The sequence below is a fragment of the Mustela putorius genome, unplaced genomic scaffold, assembly GCF_011764305.1.
Source record: "Mustela putorius furo isolate JIRA1106 unplaced genomic scaffold, ASM1176430v1.1 tig00003850_pilon_pilon_pilon, whole genome shotgun sequence".
In the NCBI taxonomy this organism is placed as follows: domain Eukaryota; kingdom Metazoa; phylum Chordata; class Mammalia; order Carnivora; family Mustelidae; genus Mustela; species Mustela putorius.
Genome location: NW_025422002.1, coordinates 10,445,365 through 10,462,785, shown reverse-complemented (window position 1 = coordinate 10,462,785; position 17,421 = coordinate 10,445,365). Strand labels below are relative to the sequence as shown.

Genomic DNA, 17,421 nt, shown 5'->3' with positions numbered 1-17,421 from the left:
TTCAAGAACAGCTTTTCGGTTTTATTTTGTTTTGTTTTTTAACTCAAAATAGGAAACATCACAGTCTCTTAGGAGCAATACATTTAATACAGTCATAAGATCTCAAATGAAAAACATATATTATCCATGCTACAGGTTTTCAATCCTCCTTGAACAACACAAAAAAACACAGTACTCAAACTGCAGTTTTCACAGGATGAACACGAATCTCATTTGGACACAAAGACAGGTTAAAAAAAAATTTAAACCAATGTTGAACAAATCCAGCTACAGCAGACTTCCTGACATCCCCCATCTCATCCCACCCTCGAATACATACTGCTGCCTGCTCCCCAGCATTTCTTCCTTCCCACCTAGCAGCTCAGTAACACGTCAGACACAGAGACGTGTGTCACTGATTACTACAGCATGCCTAAAAAACAAAGGCCAATTTATTAACTGAATGTTGAAAGAGGGGATTAAGACGAGGTGAAACAAAATCTAGGGGAAACTGTGGGGCACTGTCTTACTTCACGCTGATTTCAGAGCACAGGAATTGTGCTCAAAGATTAATATAGGAACTAAAGATACCAAGAAATATCCCATTGTTCATAAAAGGAAGACTGCACTAATGTCTACAAAGAGCTTATAATACCATGGGAAGATATTTAAATTATAAAATTATAACTAAGAAGGTAGAATACAAAACTGTATATTCAGTATGATCTCAACTATGTAAAACCAAACCAACCACAGCATGCCCTAAAAAGGCCAAAAGTTCAAAATGTTTTGGGACTCTATTCAGGTAGTGAGGCTACAGTGATCTTTTTTTCCTTTTACTTTATTGTCTTTACCAAAATTTTCTTTACTGGGGGGATTTTTTTTTTTTTAAACTATCAGTTACCAAAAAAGAAAGCCTGATAGAAGTATTGAATTTGAGTTAAACAATTTAAGTCCAGCCTATAAGAAAGGATTTGTACATTTATAAAATTATAAAACATTTCAGGCTACTCCCTGAATCCACTGTGTGTTATGAGTAACTTCCAAGAGGTGGAGGGCTTCTGCCTCTTCTCCAGCCAGGTGCAAAGTGTCACCAGATCCTGCCTGATGAAAAATGCTGAAATAGGACCTTTGAAAGTCCAGATGAGCCCATAAGTGACTTTCCTTAGTGGTCCCCACTGCTCCAACACCACTGGCCCATGGTTAAAACACCAGCAGCATTTAAAAAAAAAAAGCTAAGCCAAACAGAAATGTAGTGGATTTACCAAAAAGTAACAGAAATACCCACACTTAGCAAAAATCTATTTACAATACAGTAGCAGCTCCTTAATACTAGAACTAAACAAAAGGATAGCTATTCTCTCCTGTTTTCTGTGCAGATGTCAAGTTTCAGAAAGCAATCATCACAATAACTGTAGAAAGCTATTCCTGGTTTAGAAAGAAATAAAATAGAACTACACTAACAGTGGACAGAGAAAAGCACAAAATTTAGAAAGTTATAAAAAGTGCTTTCTATAAAAGTGATTCCCTTTAAAACATTTGTTTACTGTATATAATGTAAGGTCCCCACTTCCCCACCTCCCAAGAAAGGGCAAAACCTCCAAACACTTTCTACCAAAGTATCGACTGGTTTGTTCATTCAACAAACAGTGACTGAAGGCTCATAATGTGTGAGGCACTAGGGTCTCAAAGAGGAGACAGACTTGTCCTTGCCTCAAGGACATCTCTGTCTTCTCAAAGTGGGAGGTGGACACATCACCAACCACAACACAGCAATTAAAAGCAGATGCCACTGCTTTCTTACAATTAAAGAATATGTTGCAATTCTTATTGAATTACTTACACAAAAGTCCTTATACAGAAACTTTCCTGACTTACTAGGAGGCAAAAATGCAACTACTTGATGAATACTTCTAGAAGGGGCAGGCCTTAAATTACATTTTGTGATATTTGCCCCTAAACATCACAATGCCTACTGAAGTCAGTTAACTTTCCTATAAGCAATGGAGGATTTTTTACTCAGAGAATGAGACACTTTGAATCTGAGAATAAGTGACCAGTCCTAAATGTAGATCAAGACTAGTTAGTACCATCAAAGGCTGAAACTCAGGAGTTCAAATTTCACTTAAAATCCTCAGTCTCCCCTTCCAGCCGTTGATTTTCAAAATGCTCCTGTGTCAGCCGCTCCAGGTCTTTCCTTACATTCGGGTGGTCCTCCAGATCTTCATAGAGTGATCTCACGATGTCCAGTCTCCTGTAATTCTCGGGCTTGACTAGGCTTCGGACAACCTGGAGGCACCGTTCTTTCAGCGTATACACTGTAAATGCAGAAAACCAAATCCTCAGCAGCAGACTCAAGCCTTGGGACAAGGGAGGAGCAAGAGGCTTTGTTAACCACAGCAATTCCACTTACTATATACAGACCTCACTTTGGGCTAAAAAAGTGAGGGCCTGTGTGTAGCAGAGTGTAACATGATGGCCCTAATGCACATTTCCGTGGTATGCAGGACTTCGTGTAGTAACTTCCCCTTACAAGTGTGTTGTTTGTGATGTGCTTTAACTAAATGAATGTGGGTGACGTAACAGACACTGTGCCAATTCTGAACCTAACATTTAAGAAGCCCTGGCAACTTCCACTTTTACGCTCTCAGGAGCCCTGAGATACCCTACACAAGAGGAACAAGCGCTGAGAATGCACAGGAGAGAGGCCCAGACCAGCCAACCTGCCAGCAGTCAGCCACACCAACGACCACCAATGAGCAGAATAACCACCTGCCTGAGCTCAGCCTAAACTGCAGAATTATGAATAAGAAAGAAGTTGTTAGTTTGGGGGTAGCTGTCACAAAGCAATAGATAACCAAAACAGTTTGTAACTGGATTTTGAGGAACTCCAGTTCTATTTTATTTTATTTTTTAAAGATTTTATTTATTTATTTGACAGAGATCACAAGCAGGCACAGAGGCAGGCGGAGAGAGAGGAAGGGAAGCAGGCTCCCTGCTGAGCAGAGCCTGATGTGGGCCTTGATCCCAGGACCTTGGGATCATGACCTGAGCCAAAGGCAGAGGCTTAACCCACTGAGCCACCCAGGCGCCCTTCAGTTCTATTTTAAACTCACTGGGGAATTTACTCTTTAAGGGCATCCTTCAGCCAAAAGTTACATTTATCAATTTAACTTATCAACTCATCAATTTTTGTACACCTGCTTCCTTAAAACAGGATCCTCATATATGTATCAGTTTGAACCTTATGAAGCTACAGGCATTTGGGTTCGTTTTGTTTGTTTTTAAGATTTTATTTTTAAGTAATCTCTATACCCAAGCTGGGGCTCAAACTCACAAGCCTGAGATCAATAGCTACATGCTCCCAGGTACCCTTGTATTTGGGGTTTTTTTAATCCACAAGAACATGAGTTTCTTTAGGTTCAACCTAATAAAATCAACTGAGTTTTAAACAAATGGTAAACTATGATGTTAATGTTCAATTCAGTGATTTTTTTTTTTTTAACCTGTCTGGCACTCAGCTTGAGTGGGTTAAATAACATTAAAAGATACAACACTAGGGGGACGCCTGGGTGGCTCAGTTGGTTGGACGACTGCCTTCGGCTCAGATCATGATCCCGGAGTCCTGGGATCGAGTCCCGCATCAGGCTCCCAGCTCCACGGGGAGTCTGCTTCTCCCTCTGACCTTCTCCTCGCTCATGCTCTCTCTCACTGTCTCTCTCTCAAATAAATAAATAAAATCTTTAAAAAAAAAAAAGATACAACACTAGGGACATCTGGGTGGCTCAGTCTGTTAAGCATCTGCTTTCAGCTCAGGTCATGGTTCCAGGGTCCTGGGATCTCTGCTCTGCAAGGAGACTGCTTCTCCCTCTCCCTCAACCTGCTATTCTGCTTGCTTGTTCTCTCTCTCTCTCTGTGTCAAATAAATAAATAAGTAAATCTTTATTTATTTATTTTTAACGATTTTATTTATTTATTTGACAGAGATCACAAGTAGGCAGAGAGTCAGGCAGAGAGAGGAGGAAGCAGGTCCCCTGATGCACGGAGAGCCCGATGAGGAGCTCTATCCCAGGACCCTGAGACCATGACCTGAGCTGAAACCAGAGGCCTTAACCCACTGAGCCACCCAGGCACCCCAAAAAGTAAATATTTTAAAAAAAGGAAAAGAAAAAAAAGAAGATACAACACAAGAAGCTGTGGTATCTCATCTTCTATACCCTATTCTTCTCCTAAGACTCCAGGGCATAATTCTGTTCTAAGGCCTGGTAAACAAAATGTATTCATAATTCTACAATCAAGTATTTTATTCACTTATTTATTTTTTAAAATTTTTAAAGTAACCTTTACTCCCAATGTGGGGCTCGAACTCACAACCCTGAGATCAAGAGTCGCATATTCTACCAATTGAGCCAGCTAGGGAGCCCTACAATCAGATATCTTAATTTACCCCATCTCTGACAGCCCAAGAGCTTCTGAGAAACCACAATATAAAGCATACAAATATAAACAAATATGAACAAATATATTTGTTCAATATAAAGCATACAAATAGGGCACCTGGGTGGCTCAGTGGGTTAAAGCCTCTGTCTTTAGCTCAGGTCATGATCCCAGGGTCCTAGGATAGAGCTCCACATCGGGCTCTCTGCTCAACGGGGAGCCTGCTTCCTCCTCTCTCTCTCTCTGCCTGCTTGTGATCTCTGTCAAATAAGTAAATTAAATCTTTAAAAAAATTTTTTAGGGGCGCCTGGGTGGCTCAGTGGGTTGAGCCACTGCCTTCGGCTCAGGTCATGATCTCAGGGTCCTGGGATCGAGTCCCGCATAGGGCTCTCTGCACGGCAGGGAGCCTTCTTCCACTCCCCTCTGCCTGCCTTTCTGACTACTTGTGGTCTCTCTCTGTTAAAAAAATAAAATAAAATCTTTAAAAAAAAATTTTTTTTTGTAAAAGCATACAAATAAATTTGTTCCATTTTATTTGTGGTGGAGAACAAGACACAGAAAGTTGGATAACTCGGCTAGAATCCAGTAAAAGCCAATAAACGTTTGGCTCCTTCAAATGGCTTATTCTCTACTTACTACAACAGCCTTATCTTTTTATTTATTCTTTTTACTTATTTATATTAATTTTTTAAGTAATCTCTATACCTAACATGGGGCTTGAACTCATGACCCTGAGATCAAGAGTCACATGTTCTACTGACTGCCTTTGGCTTGGGTCATGATCCCAGGGTCCTAGGAGCCTGCTCTTTGCTCAGCAGGGAGCCTGCTTCTCCCTCTGCCACTCCCCATGCCTGTGCTCTTTATCTCTGACAAATAAGTAAAATCTTAAAAAAAAAAAAAAGGTAAAATGGAACATCAGTACCTGGCAGTGTGATGTTGGCAAAAATAGGCTGTCCATCAACATTGAGAGATGGCACAAAGAGCTCAGTCTGGTTAACCAGAAGGCCATCATATGTCCCTGCATCTCTGAAGAGCCAAAGGTGACCTGTTAAAACAAGCAGAGGCTGTTATGTAGCCACACACCCACTTCCTTCATCTTCCTGGATTGGCACTTTAGTACTTGACTCTCATTCTGCTTAAATATCAGACAAAGCCCTTCCAATAATATTATCTTACTCAATCCTCACAAAAAAAGGCCAAGCAACTTGCTCAAGGAAACAGCGACAGTAAGGGGGAAAAAAGCATGTACTTGAGGCTCCAAATACCATGCCTTTCCTGCTACCCCATGGTCAAAAAGCCAAGTTCATGAATTGCAAATCACACCAAACATGGCAAACTAAAAGAAAGAACTTCACCAACTCCTTACATCTGTGCTTCTCAAGAACAAGAAGGTGCAAAAACATCATGTTAACAAAAAGAAATCAGACAGAAAAGGGTACATTCTGTAGGAAAAGACACAGCTAATCTATGGTGTGAAAAATCAAAAGAATGGTTGCCTCTGGAAGAGAGGGGATTGAGTGAAAAGGGGCAGGACGGAACTTTCTAAAGTGATAAAAATGTTCTAATCCAGAATTCGATCTAGGTGTGCTATATTTGTCAAAAATACATCAAACTCTAAGATCTGTGCATTTAACTGCATGTGTATTATACCTGAATTTAAGAAACAAATACATCGTATTGGGCGGGGAAAAAAAAAAGAGGGCAGGGAAGAAGGGAGCCCCCCTTCCCCCACCTAACTTTCTATTAAGGGAGGTAGAGACTGAATAAACACATCATTAAAAATAAATTAATTAGCTAATTAATTAAATAATCATGTGTTCCCGGGGCACAAACTTACTTGATTTGCTGGGAAAACTTAAGAAATGTAAAGTGGTAAATATTTTTTTTATTATGGTAAAACATACATTTTTACAGTTTACATACAGTTCAGTGACATTAAGTAGATTCAAAGAGGAATTTTTAAAGAAATTTTATATTAAACCAGGCACAGTTAAGTTTTGGAGAATACAAAATTCACAATTTCTTGGATAAAATAGGACACTACAGAAATGTTAGCCCCCGGAAGAATTGTGTTCTCCCTCTTTTAATATCAAGGTAAGTCTGGTGTAAAAATTTGAAGATTTCTGAGTAGGCTCCTCTCAAGGCAAAAGGATCTACTGGGATCCTGCCAGGATGGCTGTGAAAATTAACCAAGTATGATTTCTCTTTTTTGAAAGCTATGGGAAGATTACTGCCTCCTTAGGTTTAAGGCCCCGGTAGCCCTCATTATTACAACAGCATCCTAACTGGCTCCTCGGCAGCAGTCTTCCCTCTCCAAACCACTGTGCAACTCGGGGGAGCTTTTCGGTATTAAAATCTGTCACTGTCATTTCCCTGCTTAAAAATTCCATAGCTCCTCTCTCCCCAGAGGAAAAACCATCTTTCAGGCTTCCCCTCCCGAGACTGCAGGTGTTGTTAGCCCCCGCGATTCCCTCTGGCTACAACTCTCAACTCCTCTGTCTTGACTTGGGTCGATCAGCCCCTCTGCACCCGGCGGGCCCCCCTTTCTTCTGCTCTGGGGTGCTCGAAGTGGAACGACACACCCCGTCCCTTCACCGGGCAGGAGCCTGCTCCAAGCCCCCACCTTCCGCCGTGCTCCGTCCCTCTAGCAGCCGCTGGGACACTGGCTAGTTAGCTGTGTGTGCACTCGCCCGTCCCCGCCCCCGGACTGTGCTCTCTCTGAAGGAAGGGACCCTACGCGGAACTGGCCCACTGGGGACATTAGAGAACCTGAGACTCTCCCACTCACGGACTGAACCAATGGGCATTAGATAGGGAGCATTTTTAGTGGCAAATACGCGTATAAGGGGGGAAAGTCACCTCAGGAAAATTACTCAGTACTACAGAGAATAAGGTGCCACTCTCACTAGCAGCGTCAACCTGGATCTGTCACAGCCTGTCAGGGGCACGAGCAGGCGCTCGCTGCGCCCTGGGACAAAGCGGGAGGCGCCGTCCGCCTGGGCCCGCCCGGACAAGGCGACCCCAGTCTGCCTACCTCGGTAGCTGTGGATGCGGCGGCCCGTGCCCGGCGGCAGCGTCGGGTAGGGCTGCGGCTCGCCGTCGAAGTTGAGCCACACCGGCAGCACGACGCGCGGGCTACGGTTGCAGAAGATGACCTGCGACGGCTCGCAGGAGTTCACCGAGCGCAGCACCGGACGCGGCTGCACGGCCTCCATCTCCTCCTGGGCGCCCGGCTCCTCCAGATCAGACTCTTCCGGCCCGGACTCCTCCGCGCCCGACTCCTCCCCGCCGTCCTCTTCAGGACCCACCTCCTCGGCGCCCACCTCCTCCGCACCCGCCTCGGCCTCTTCCACGTTCCCTGCCTTCCGGGGCATTACCTACCGGAGCTTAGGCAACCCCAGCCTCGCCGACTCCGGATTTGCGGGCCTCACGGGGCGGAGCTGGGCGGGCGGGCGTGCGCGTCCCCGTACGCGTCCCCGTACGCGTGCGTGCGCGTCCCCGCAAGAGCGCGAGCTATTTTCGCGCGCTCTCGGTCAGGGACAGAATACTGTGGCCGAAATGGCAGGCTTGAAATCCTGGGGCAGTGCGTGTGGGATCTCCAGCCTTTGGAACCGAGCATCCAGGAGGTGGAGGCTGGTGTCAGGCCATTTCATCGGCGTGTTTCCTCTATAAAATGGATTTGTCCCCCCCCCCCGCACTAATAAGATTTTTATTTTATTTTATTTATTTATTTGACAGAGAAATCACAAGTAAGCAGAGAGGCAGGCAGAGAGAGAGAGGGAAGCAAGCTCCCCGCTGAGCAGAGAGCCCGATGTGGGTTTCGATTCCCAGGACCCTGAGACCATGACCCCAACAGAAGGCAGAGGCTCAACCCACTGAACCAACCAGTTGCCCCACTAATAAGTTTTTTTTTTTTTTAAGATTTTATTTATTTATTTGACAGAGAGAAATCACAAGCAGGCAGAGAGGCAGGCAGAGAGAGAGGAAGGGAAGCAGGCCCCCTGCTGAGCAGAGAACCCGATGCGGGACTCGATCCCAGGACCCTGGAATCATGACCTGAGCCGAAGGCAGCGGCTTAACCCACTGAGCCACCCAGGCGTCCCACTAATAAGTTTTTGATGCAGCATTTCCTTAACTTCATTTGGTCTCTCTCTCTTTTTTTAAGATTTTATTTATTTATTTGACAGAGATCACAAGTAGGCAGAGAGGCAGGCAGAAAGAGAGGGGGAGGCAGGCTCCCCACTTGAGCAGGAGCCGGATGCCGGGCTCTATTCCAGGACCCTGGAATCATGACCTGAGCCTAAGGCAGAGGCTTTAACCCACTGAGCCACCCAGGCACCCTTCATTCGGTCTCTTGATACCTTCGTTGTTTTTGCCGCATTCTCCCTACCATACAAGCTATTATTTATATAATAATTTTCTCATTCATTTTTGTCGCCATTTTGGGTCACAAAACTCGAATTTTGTGTAGAAGAGTATAATAAAGTCAAAATTTCCCTCTCGTCCTAGTTTCCCCCAGCCACCGAGGAATAGTCCACGGAAGCAAGTACTACCACCAATTTTTGGTAGTTCCCTTTTTCTTTCTTTTTTAAAGATTTTATTTATTTATTTGAGAGAGAGAGCACGAGAGGAGAGAGGTCAGCGGGAGAAGCAGACTCCCTGCTGAGCAGGAGCCCGATGTGGGACTTGATCCCCAGACTCCAGGATCATGACCTGAGCCAAAGGTAGTTGCTTAACCAACTAAGCCACCCAGCTGCCCCGTACTTCCTTTTAAAGGTATTCTGTATGCACACGAAACAGTTAAACAAGTTTAAGAAATCTTTTTAAAAGATTTTATTTATTTATTTGACAGACAGAGATCACAAGTAGGCAGAGAGGCAGGCAGAGAGAGAGGAGGAAGCAGGCTCCTGCTGAGCCCGATGTGGGGCTCGATCGCAGGACCCTGGGATCATGACCTGAGCCAAAAGCAGAGGCTTTAACCCACTGAGCCACCCAGGCGCCCCATGTTTAAGAAATTTTATATTACTACCATCAGTGGAAATGCACTTTCATTTTTCACAGAAGAGTACAGTGGAACTTTAAAAGGAAACAAAACAAGTTATTAAATTTAATCTATAGTCTATTAAAAGCCCTGAGACTGCACTTCTTTGGTTCTACCGGTTTAGCCAAGTGTTAGATATTAAATGCCAAGTATTAGTTCTCACACCAAGGTTCTGGACATAGAGGATTAAAGGAAATTGAAAGGGGACTAACACATGACACTGCAGTGGGGATGCCCTCTGAAATTCACACCCACCTGGGTTCTCATTCTGCTTGTAGCTTCAGATATGTATTACTGGGCAAAATTCTTTAAATTCTCTGAGACGTTGCTCATTTTTAGGAATTAGGTGACAAAACTGTGGACAAGTGTTAAGTGGAAAGTGGGAAGTGACTAGCACATAGTAAGCACTCAACATATAGCAGCGGTTAATATTATCAAGATAAATTAAACACACTGTCTCTGTCCTGAAAACTCTCACAGGCTACTGGGAAAGCATACAAGACATATTGTTACAGTATGATATTGGTTGTAAAAGAGAAAGGTGTAAAGTGGTTTGTTGGGCTAGGCTTCCCGGAAGAGTTATATTTGGTATGAACTATGAAGAATGGATCTAAGAGTTTTCCTTTCCCATGTCCCATCAGACAAATATCCACGTTGGATGTCAAATAAGGGCTCATAGACAGATTTCCCAATCCAGTTTGCTTCTCATTGACTTTATACCCACTGCCTCCAAGCCCATGACTCCTATAGGCCTACCACTTCCTGAAAATCCACCAGGAGCCCCAAGCCAAAGAGGGACTTACATTTGAGCTTAGAGCCCAGCACTATGGCCCCAACATTTAAAAGAAATGCCAGAGGGAGAAGGGACAAGTAAACTTTTTTGTATCGTGTTTGGGTATACTCCTGGGGCAGCTGTTCTCAATCAAATCTGCAAAAACAGAAGAGGTTTAGATTTATGATTTTAGATGTACAGTGACCCATCTGAGCAACCTCATTTGGGTTTCTTTGACTGCCTGACCGGAAAGACTGATGCAAACTGCTTCACAAAACATCTTGGAAAATGCCAACCCCCTAAAAGTGAGGGAAAGCTTATTTAGAATACAGAAATGAATAAAAATATAGGGGGGAAAACCTATAAAATTGCATGTGTAGTGTGATAACCTTTATGCAAAATACATGTAATTACTTCCCCACCTCCATCTTCTAGATGTAGTTTTATTACCTTTGTAGTGAAAACAACTAACTCAGTTCTTCCTTGCCCCCAGGCTTATTGAGATATAATTTACCTAAGTCAATTCTCTTTTTTAAATATTTTTAAGTTTATTTATTTATTTTAAAGATTTGACAGAGAGAGTGTGACTGAGCGTGTGCACAAGCAAAATTACATTTTAATCTACATTTACTAAATCATTCTATTTTCTTTTTTTAAAACCATAATGTTTAATCCTTATAACAAAACCAAAGTGTTGGGGCACCTGGGTGGCTCAGTGGGTTAAAGCCTCTGCCTTCGGCTCAGGTCATGATCCCAGCGTCCTGGGATCGAGCCCTGCATCGGGCTCTCTGCTCCTCAGAAAGCCTGCTTCCTCCTCTCTCTTCCTGCCTGCTTCTTTGCCTACTTGTGATCTGTCAAATAAATAAAATCTTTAAAAACAAAACAAAACAAAACTGAGGTGTTGATAGGTTACTTATTTGGACTCAAACTGTAAGAAGACTGAGTTTCAGAGGGGTTAAATATGCTCAGATTTGCTAAATTCAAATTGTTCTCAGTCATCTTGTCATAATAAAAAATTAGATGGAGTTCGTTTTCTTCTTCTGAGGTTACACATAGGGAAGCTATCCACTGGTGCCTCTCTTCCTTTCCGATGACCAAGAAAGAATTCTTGAGACGTCTTTGGTGCAAAACGGTGGTTTATTAAACATGGGGACAGGACCCCTGGGCAGGAAGAGCTACTGCCCTGGGGTCTTGACAAGTGGCTGATTATATACTCAGGAGTTGGGGAGGTGAGGACAAAGCGGTGTTCAGAAGGACTACCATATGCTAACGAAGACTCTCAGGATCCTGGAGTCCTGGTTATTGTCAAGCCAAGGCTGTTTATCCCTCTAATGAGGCACTAACATGAAGACAGTTGGGAGCTTCCTGGAGGAATGTTCCATTCTTCCTATCCTACATCCTTGTCAATAGACTGCATGTTCAAAAGATATTCAATTTTATATACATTTCCTTCTGCCTCAGCCTCCCTCAATGTTATGGAGGGGAGGGAGATGTTAGGGCTTCAGGAAACTGAGTTATCAGTGTCTGGAAGTTAGGCTATTGATAAGCAAACTTCCTTCTAAATCATAGCACATTTGTAAACTGATTGTGATCTCTACAAGTTAACTATTTGTTTTTCTTTTAGGGCAGCCAGGAGTGCCTGAGAAGTATCACATATATTCCATGGGGGGGGGTGGGGTTGCAGGGTGTCAGCTTCTGCTTTGAACTCAGCTTGCCTTCTGTTTCCTCATCATTAAGATTTCTGAAGGAGAATTCTGAAGGACTTTCGTATTTTCTAATGTGAGTGGGAAATAAGCTAAATACGACAAATCCTCTCTCAGCCAGCCATAAGAACCTTCAAGAGAACCTCTTTATTATACTTGGAAATATTTTCTACCCTGTAATTTGGTTTAATTTACATATTTATTAAAAAAAATGAAAACAGGTTTGAGCCAGTGAGCTATTAGGCATAAATGGATTATAAACGTCTTGATAATAAAGCAGTTTTTAATCTCTTGAAAAACTAAACTTGACCTTGATTTCAGAAGCACGAAGAAATGGGGAACTGATGTCTTTGGCATTAGAGATGTACCAACTTCTGTTATGTTGCTCTTGTTACCCAGCACTTTTTTCTACCTTTATTTCATGAAACTGAAACCATGTTTGTAAAGAGTATTTGTTACTATAGGCCACGCTGAGTGGGACAGAAGTGTCTTTTCATCTCGGCTCCTTTCCTGCATTTGCACTCAGTTTCATACTGTCGCATACAAGAAAACATTTGCCCACTCTCTCAGGTCCCTCTTCCAAGATGACCAAGAAAAGACGGAATAATGGTGGTGCCAAAAAGAGCCATGACCACGGGCAGGGTATTTGCTACACCATCCGCGCCCTTTGTGTACCCAAGGACAAGGCCATTAAGAAGTTTGTTACTCAGAACATAGTAGAGGCCGCCACGGTCAGGGACATTTCTAAAGCGAGTGTCTTCAACGCCTATGTGCTTCCCAAGCTCTATGTGAAACTACATTATTGCAGGAGTTGTGCCATTCACAGCAAGGTAGTCAGGAATCACTCTCATGAAGCACCAAAGAATCCAGCCTGTCAGGATGCCACCCCGATTTAGACCCATGGGTACTGCCCCCCAACTTCTACCAAAGCCCATGTAAGGAGCTAAGTCCTTAAGAACTAAAGAAAAGCTGTTCTCCGGGGCCGGGGGGGTGGATGGCGATTATACTTCATACAGCAAAAAAAAGAAAACATTTGTTGAAACTTGGCTTTGGAGAATGTGAGTTGGGACTTAAGTTGGCAGTTTGCAGACAGCTGGTACCATCAGTAACTGTACAAAAATACAGCTGCTTTCTAAAGGCAGGTGTGGATGTCAACTAGATCATACAATAAGAAAATCAGATTAATTTAGGACTTTCAGGTTTATTTTCTTTTCTTTTCTTTTTTTTTTTTAAGATTTATTTATTTATTTATTTGACAGAGAGAAATCACAAGTAGGCAGAGAGGCAGGCAGAGAGAGAGAGAGGAGGAAGCAGGCTCCCTGCTGAGCAGAGAGCCCGATGCGGGACTCGATCCCAGGACCCTGAGATCATGACCTGAGCCGAAGGCAGCGGCTTAACCACTGAGCCACCCAGGCGCCCTCAGGTTTATTTTCTGAAGAAAAGCTAACCTGTACACGAAGTTGTCCAAAGATTAGGGTTAACTAGAAATAAGACAACTTTAAAATAAGAAAGAATTTTAGGCAGTAATCTAGTTTACTGTTGCTGTTTTAGAAATGAATAAACAAGCCTGGACAGGTTGTGTGACATTCCCACCCTCTTAGCTGGTGGCCAAGCCCAAATTAAAACCTGAGTCTCCTTAGTCCTAATCAATGCAGAGCTATTCAAGGACTCCCACATCAGTTTTCTGTTTTGTGTGCAATGCTGGTCCTTTATCAGCCTCTCCTCGGATCTCACTGACAAACCTGACAGAGCAAAAGGGCAACTGTCACATTTAGCTAAGTGTTACACATTGGCATCAATGTTTGCATTGAAAAACTCTGGGTCAGGGTTTCCTTTGGTTCTTTTGGTGCCTTTGGGTTTGTTGAGACTATCAAGTATGAGTCTGGTTTTGTGCTGTAATCTGCATCCCCACCCATAACATATTTGAAAAATAATTTCATTGTGAAACAAGTTTTCAGGTTTGTAGAAATATTTTAAGAATAGTACCAAGAATGTATATATTCATATAATTTTGAATTGAGATTATTTTATCCCCCAATTTGAATTCATTTAATGTGATCATCCCATTATGACTTTAAGGGTACACATGGATACATGCATGCCTGGTTGGCTCAGTTGGTGGAGCATGTGACTCTTAGATCTCAGGGTTATGAGTTTGAGTCCCATGTTGGATATAGAGATTACTTAAAAATAAAATCTTAAAAAAAAAAGAGTACAGATGGACAATAAATACATTATAAGGGGAAACATTAATATGCCTTAAGGTAAGATATCAAATTCAATAAATAATTCATTTTGACATTGACAAACATTTTGCCTCAGAAGACCAATCATTAGCATTAAATACATTATATGTCTACTGTGCAGGAGGCAGTGGAGATATACTGGTGAGAAACAGACACATAACTTCTACTCTAAAGCATATAACATAGTCATTAATCACTGTATCTTCCCATGCAACCCAAAGGACACCAAAATGACATTCGCATGAAAACTTCAGGGAAAAAAAGAACATAAAGGAACAATGCAGTATCAACTTACTAAATAGGAAAGATATCATAGCCCCAAATTTTATTTTACTTTATTTAAAGATTTTATTTATTTGACAGGAAGAGAGAGCGGCCATGAGCCAGGCAGAGAGGCAGAGGGAGAGGGAGATGCAGGGAGTCCAACATGGAGCCTGATCCAGGAACCCTGTAATCATGGCCTGAGCTGAAGGCAGACACGTAACCAACTGAGCCACCAAAGTGCCCCTCATAGGCCAAAATTTTATTGTTTGGGGAATCAAGTTGTTTCATTTTTTAGTTATTTTAAAGAATTTTTAACCATTGTACAAGTAATATGATACCATATATAGATTACAGGTACATACAAGTATATGAGAAACACTAAAAATTGGCCTGGATAAAAGAACTATCAAAATTCAACACCTAATAAATCAACAAAGGCCTCAAAGAGGATGGCAAACAAGCCCATGAAAAGGTACTCAACATTGTTGTCACTGGGGAAATACAAATCAAAACCTTAGTGAGTTACCACTGTCTAATCTATTAGAATAGCTAAAACTTTTTAAAAGAACAGAAAACCTACTAAGTGCAGGCAGGGATATGGAGCAGCTGGAGCACTCTTGCATTGCTGGTGAGAATAGAAAATGTTAATAGCCACCATGATAAAGCAGTTCAGCAATGTCTCAAGAAGTTGAACATACACTTACCATATGACCCCACAATCTCACTCCTAGATGATTCTCACTTAGGAGAAATGAAAACTTATGTTCGCACACACATACACAACACAACCTACATGCAAATGTTTATAGCAGCTTTAGTGATTGCTAAAAACTGGAAATAACTGCAATGTCCTTCAGTTGGTGAGTGGATAGTGGATTACCATTTCGCGATGACAAAGAATAAGCTCTTGATACATACAACAGCATGGATGGATCGCAAACTGATTATGCTAAGTGAAAAGCCAGACTCAAAAAGGCTATGCACTGTTTGATTCCGTTATATGACATTCTGGAACGGGTGAAACAGGGACAGAAGGCAGATCGGTGGTTGCTGAGGCTTAGGCCTGAAGGAAGGGTCTGGTCACAGTGTATTTTGGGGTTGATGGGATATTCTGTAACTTAATAGTGGTGATAGTTACATGGCTCTTTTGTCAAAACTCAGATCCATACATCAAAATGTGAATTCCTTATGTAAATTTAAAATAAATTTAGAGGAAAAAATAGAATGGCTAGAGATACACCTCCAACCCGTGACAGTCCTTGCTCCTGGGGATGAAGGAGAGAAATGGGACCTGTGTGGAAGTTAAAGGGGATTTTAGACTCATCATGTATTTTCTTTTAAAAAAAGAAAAAAAAGTAGGGGTGCCTGGATGGCTCAGTGGGTTAAAGCCTCTGCCTTTGGCTCAGGTCATGATCCCAGGGTCCTGGGATAGAGACCCGCATCGGGCTTTCTGCTCAGAAGGGAGCCTGCTTCCCTTCTTCTCTCTGCCTGCCTCTCTGCCTACTTGTGATCTCTATCAAATAAAATCTTAAAAAAAAAAAAAAAACTTAAAAAAAAAGTAAATATGACAGCATACTACTATATTCATATGCTAAAATTATTAATGTTTGGGGTGCCTGGGTTAAGGCCTATGCCTCCAGCTCAGGTCACGATTCCAGGGTCCTGGGATCGAGCCCCGCATCGGGCTCTCTGCTCAGTAGGGAGCCTGCTTCCCTCTCTCTCTCTGCCTACTTGTGATTTCTGACAGATAAATAAAATCTTTTAAAAAATTATGTTTGCGGGGCGCCTGGGTGGCTCAGTGGGTTAGGCTGCTGCCTTCGGCTCAGGTCATGATCTCGGGGTCCTGGGCTCGAGTCCCGCATCGGGCTCTCTGTTCAGCAGGGAGCCTGCTTCCCTCTCTCTCTCTGCCTGCCTCTCTGTCTACTTGTGATCTCTCTGTCAAATAAATAAATAAAAATTTTTTTAAAAAATTGTTTGCTTTATTATACTTCTTTGTATTTTTAATTGGCCAAAATATAAACAAGGCAAAATAGATCCACCTAAAGGAAATTTTAAAAAAGACATGAAAGTATAAGGGGAAAGAAATCACCAGTTGTATTAAAATATTTGGGTGCATTTTCTTCTCTCCATGTTTGTTTTTGCATAGTGGAAAGTGTAACATAAGAACAATACAGCCTGTAGTTTTCCTTTTACTTGGTATATCCTGAATGTTTCCTTCCTCTTAAATGATCTTGGTGAATACTATCTGCAATGATGTAATACCCATCTTAAGGCCTGCATTTAAATAGCTACTCTCACTTTACAGATGTAGGCATTTTTCTAACACTAAACTGGAAGCACATATGTATGTCTGCATGTGTCCTGTAAATTATGGTGTCTCCGAGTCATTATAATTTAACAGGAAGTCCTGTCTTTCCTTGGGGTTTTCCTCAAATGTTTCCATGTTTTTGATGTTCAGTACAGCAGGGGGTCTGTATCTCTGCTGGTCCCTATCCTGCTGGAGGCCATCAGGATCACCAGCTCTTTGTATAATGTACTTTCAAGGAGAGCCCATGGCAAAATCACCCAGGTTCTGGTGTTCCTTTATAGACGTCTGACTCAGATGAACTCATGCCATTTCCTTGCCAAGGCAGGAAATGATGAACCTCTCTAATCCAGCACTCCCCTCTGACCACCCTTTTCACTACGCTTCAGTTTAATTTCAAAATGAAGATAATGACATAGCTTTAATGCATGTGGAATGCTTAGTGCAGTGCCTGGCACTTAATAGATTTGATAGATTATTTTTCTTTCTTCCTGAAGTTCATCTTTGACTAAAGAGAAACCCTCTGAACCCTGCTATTTCTGCACTGCTTCTGCCTTTAGAATTTACTCCACAAGACTGAAAGGCCTAGTTAGAACTGCAAACCATCTTCTTTGTTCACCTCATCTCCAGCCTTCCACAGCACCATGTGTAATTTTTTTGTGTGCGTGATTATC

The 17,421-nt window shown here is 42.4% G+C and overlaps 2 protein-coding genes across 4 annotated transcripts; one reads left to right on the top strand and one right to left on the bottom strand.

The window, feature by feature from the left end:
- Positions 1-7,879, bottom strand: VHL (von Hippel-Lindau tumor suppressor). 3 transcript variants are annotated; one of them, XM_004738514.3, is made up of 3 exons: positions 7,451-7,878; positions 5,339-5,461; positions 1-2,339 (listed from the first exon to the last, which is right to left on the bottom strand). In XM_004738514.3, the coding sequence occupies exons 1-3, from the start codon at positions 7,788-7,790 to the stop codon at positions 2,101-2,103; spliced, it is 702 nt and encodes a 233-aa protein (XP_004738571.1). In that variant the 5' UTR covers positions 7,791-7,878; the 3' UTR covers positions 1-2,100. The 3 variants fall into 3 exon arrangements, with proteins under 3 accessions (XP_004738571.1, XP_004738572.1, XP_004738573.1); XM_004738515.3 differs by having other exon boundaries at positions 1-2,297; positions 7,451-7,877; XM_004738516.3 differs by lacking the exon at positions 5,339-5,461 and having other exon boundaries at positions 1-2,297; positions 7,451-7,879.
- Positions 7,880-12,516: 4,637 nt separating this feature from the next.
- Positions 12,517-12,828, top strand: LOC123387225 (40S ribosomal protein S26-like). Its single transcript, XM_045063242.1, has one exon. It carries the CDS (start codon positions 12,517-12,519, stop codon positions 12,826-12,828), a length of 312 nt encoding a protein of 103 aa, XP_044919177.1.
- The last annotated feature ends 4,593 nt before the right edge of the window (positions 12,829-17,421 follow it).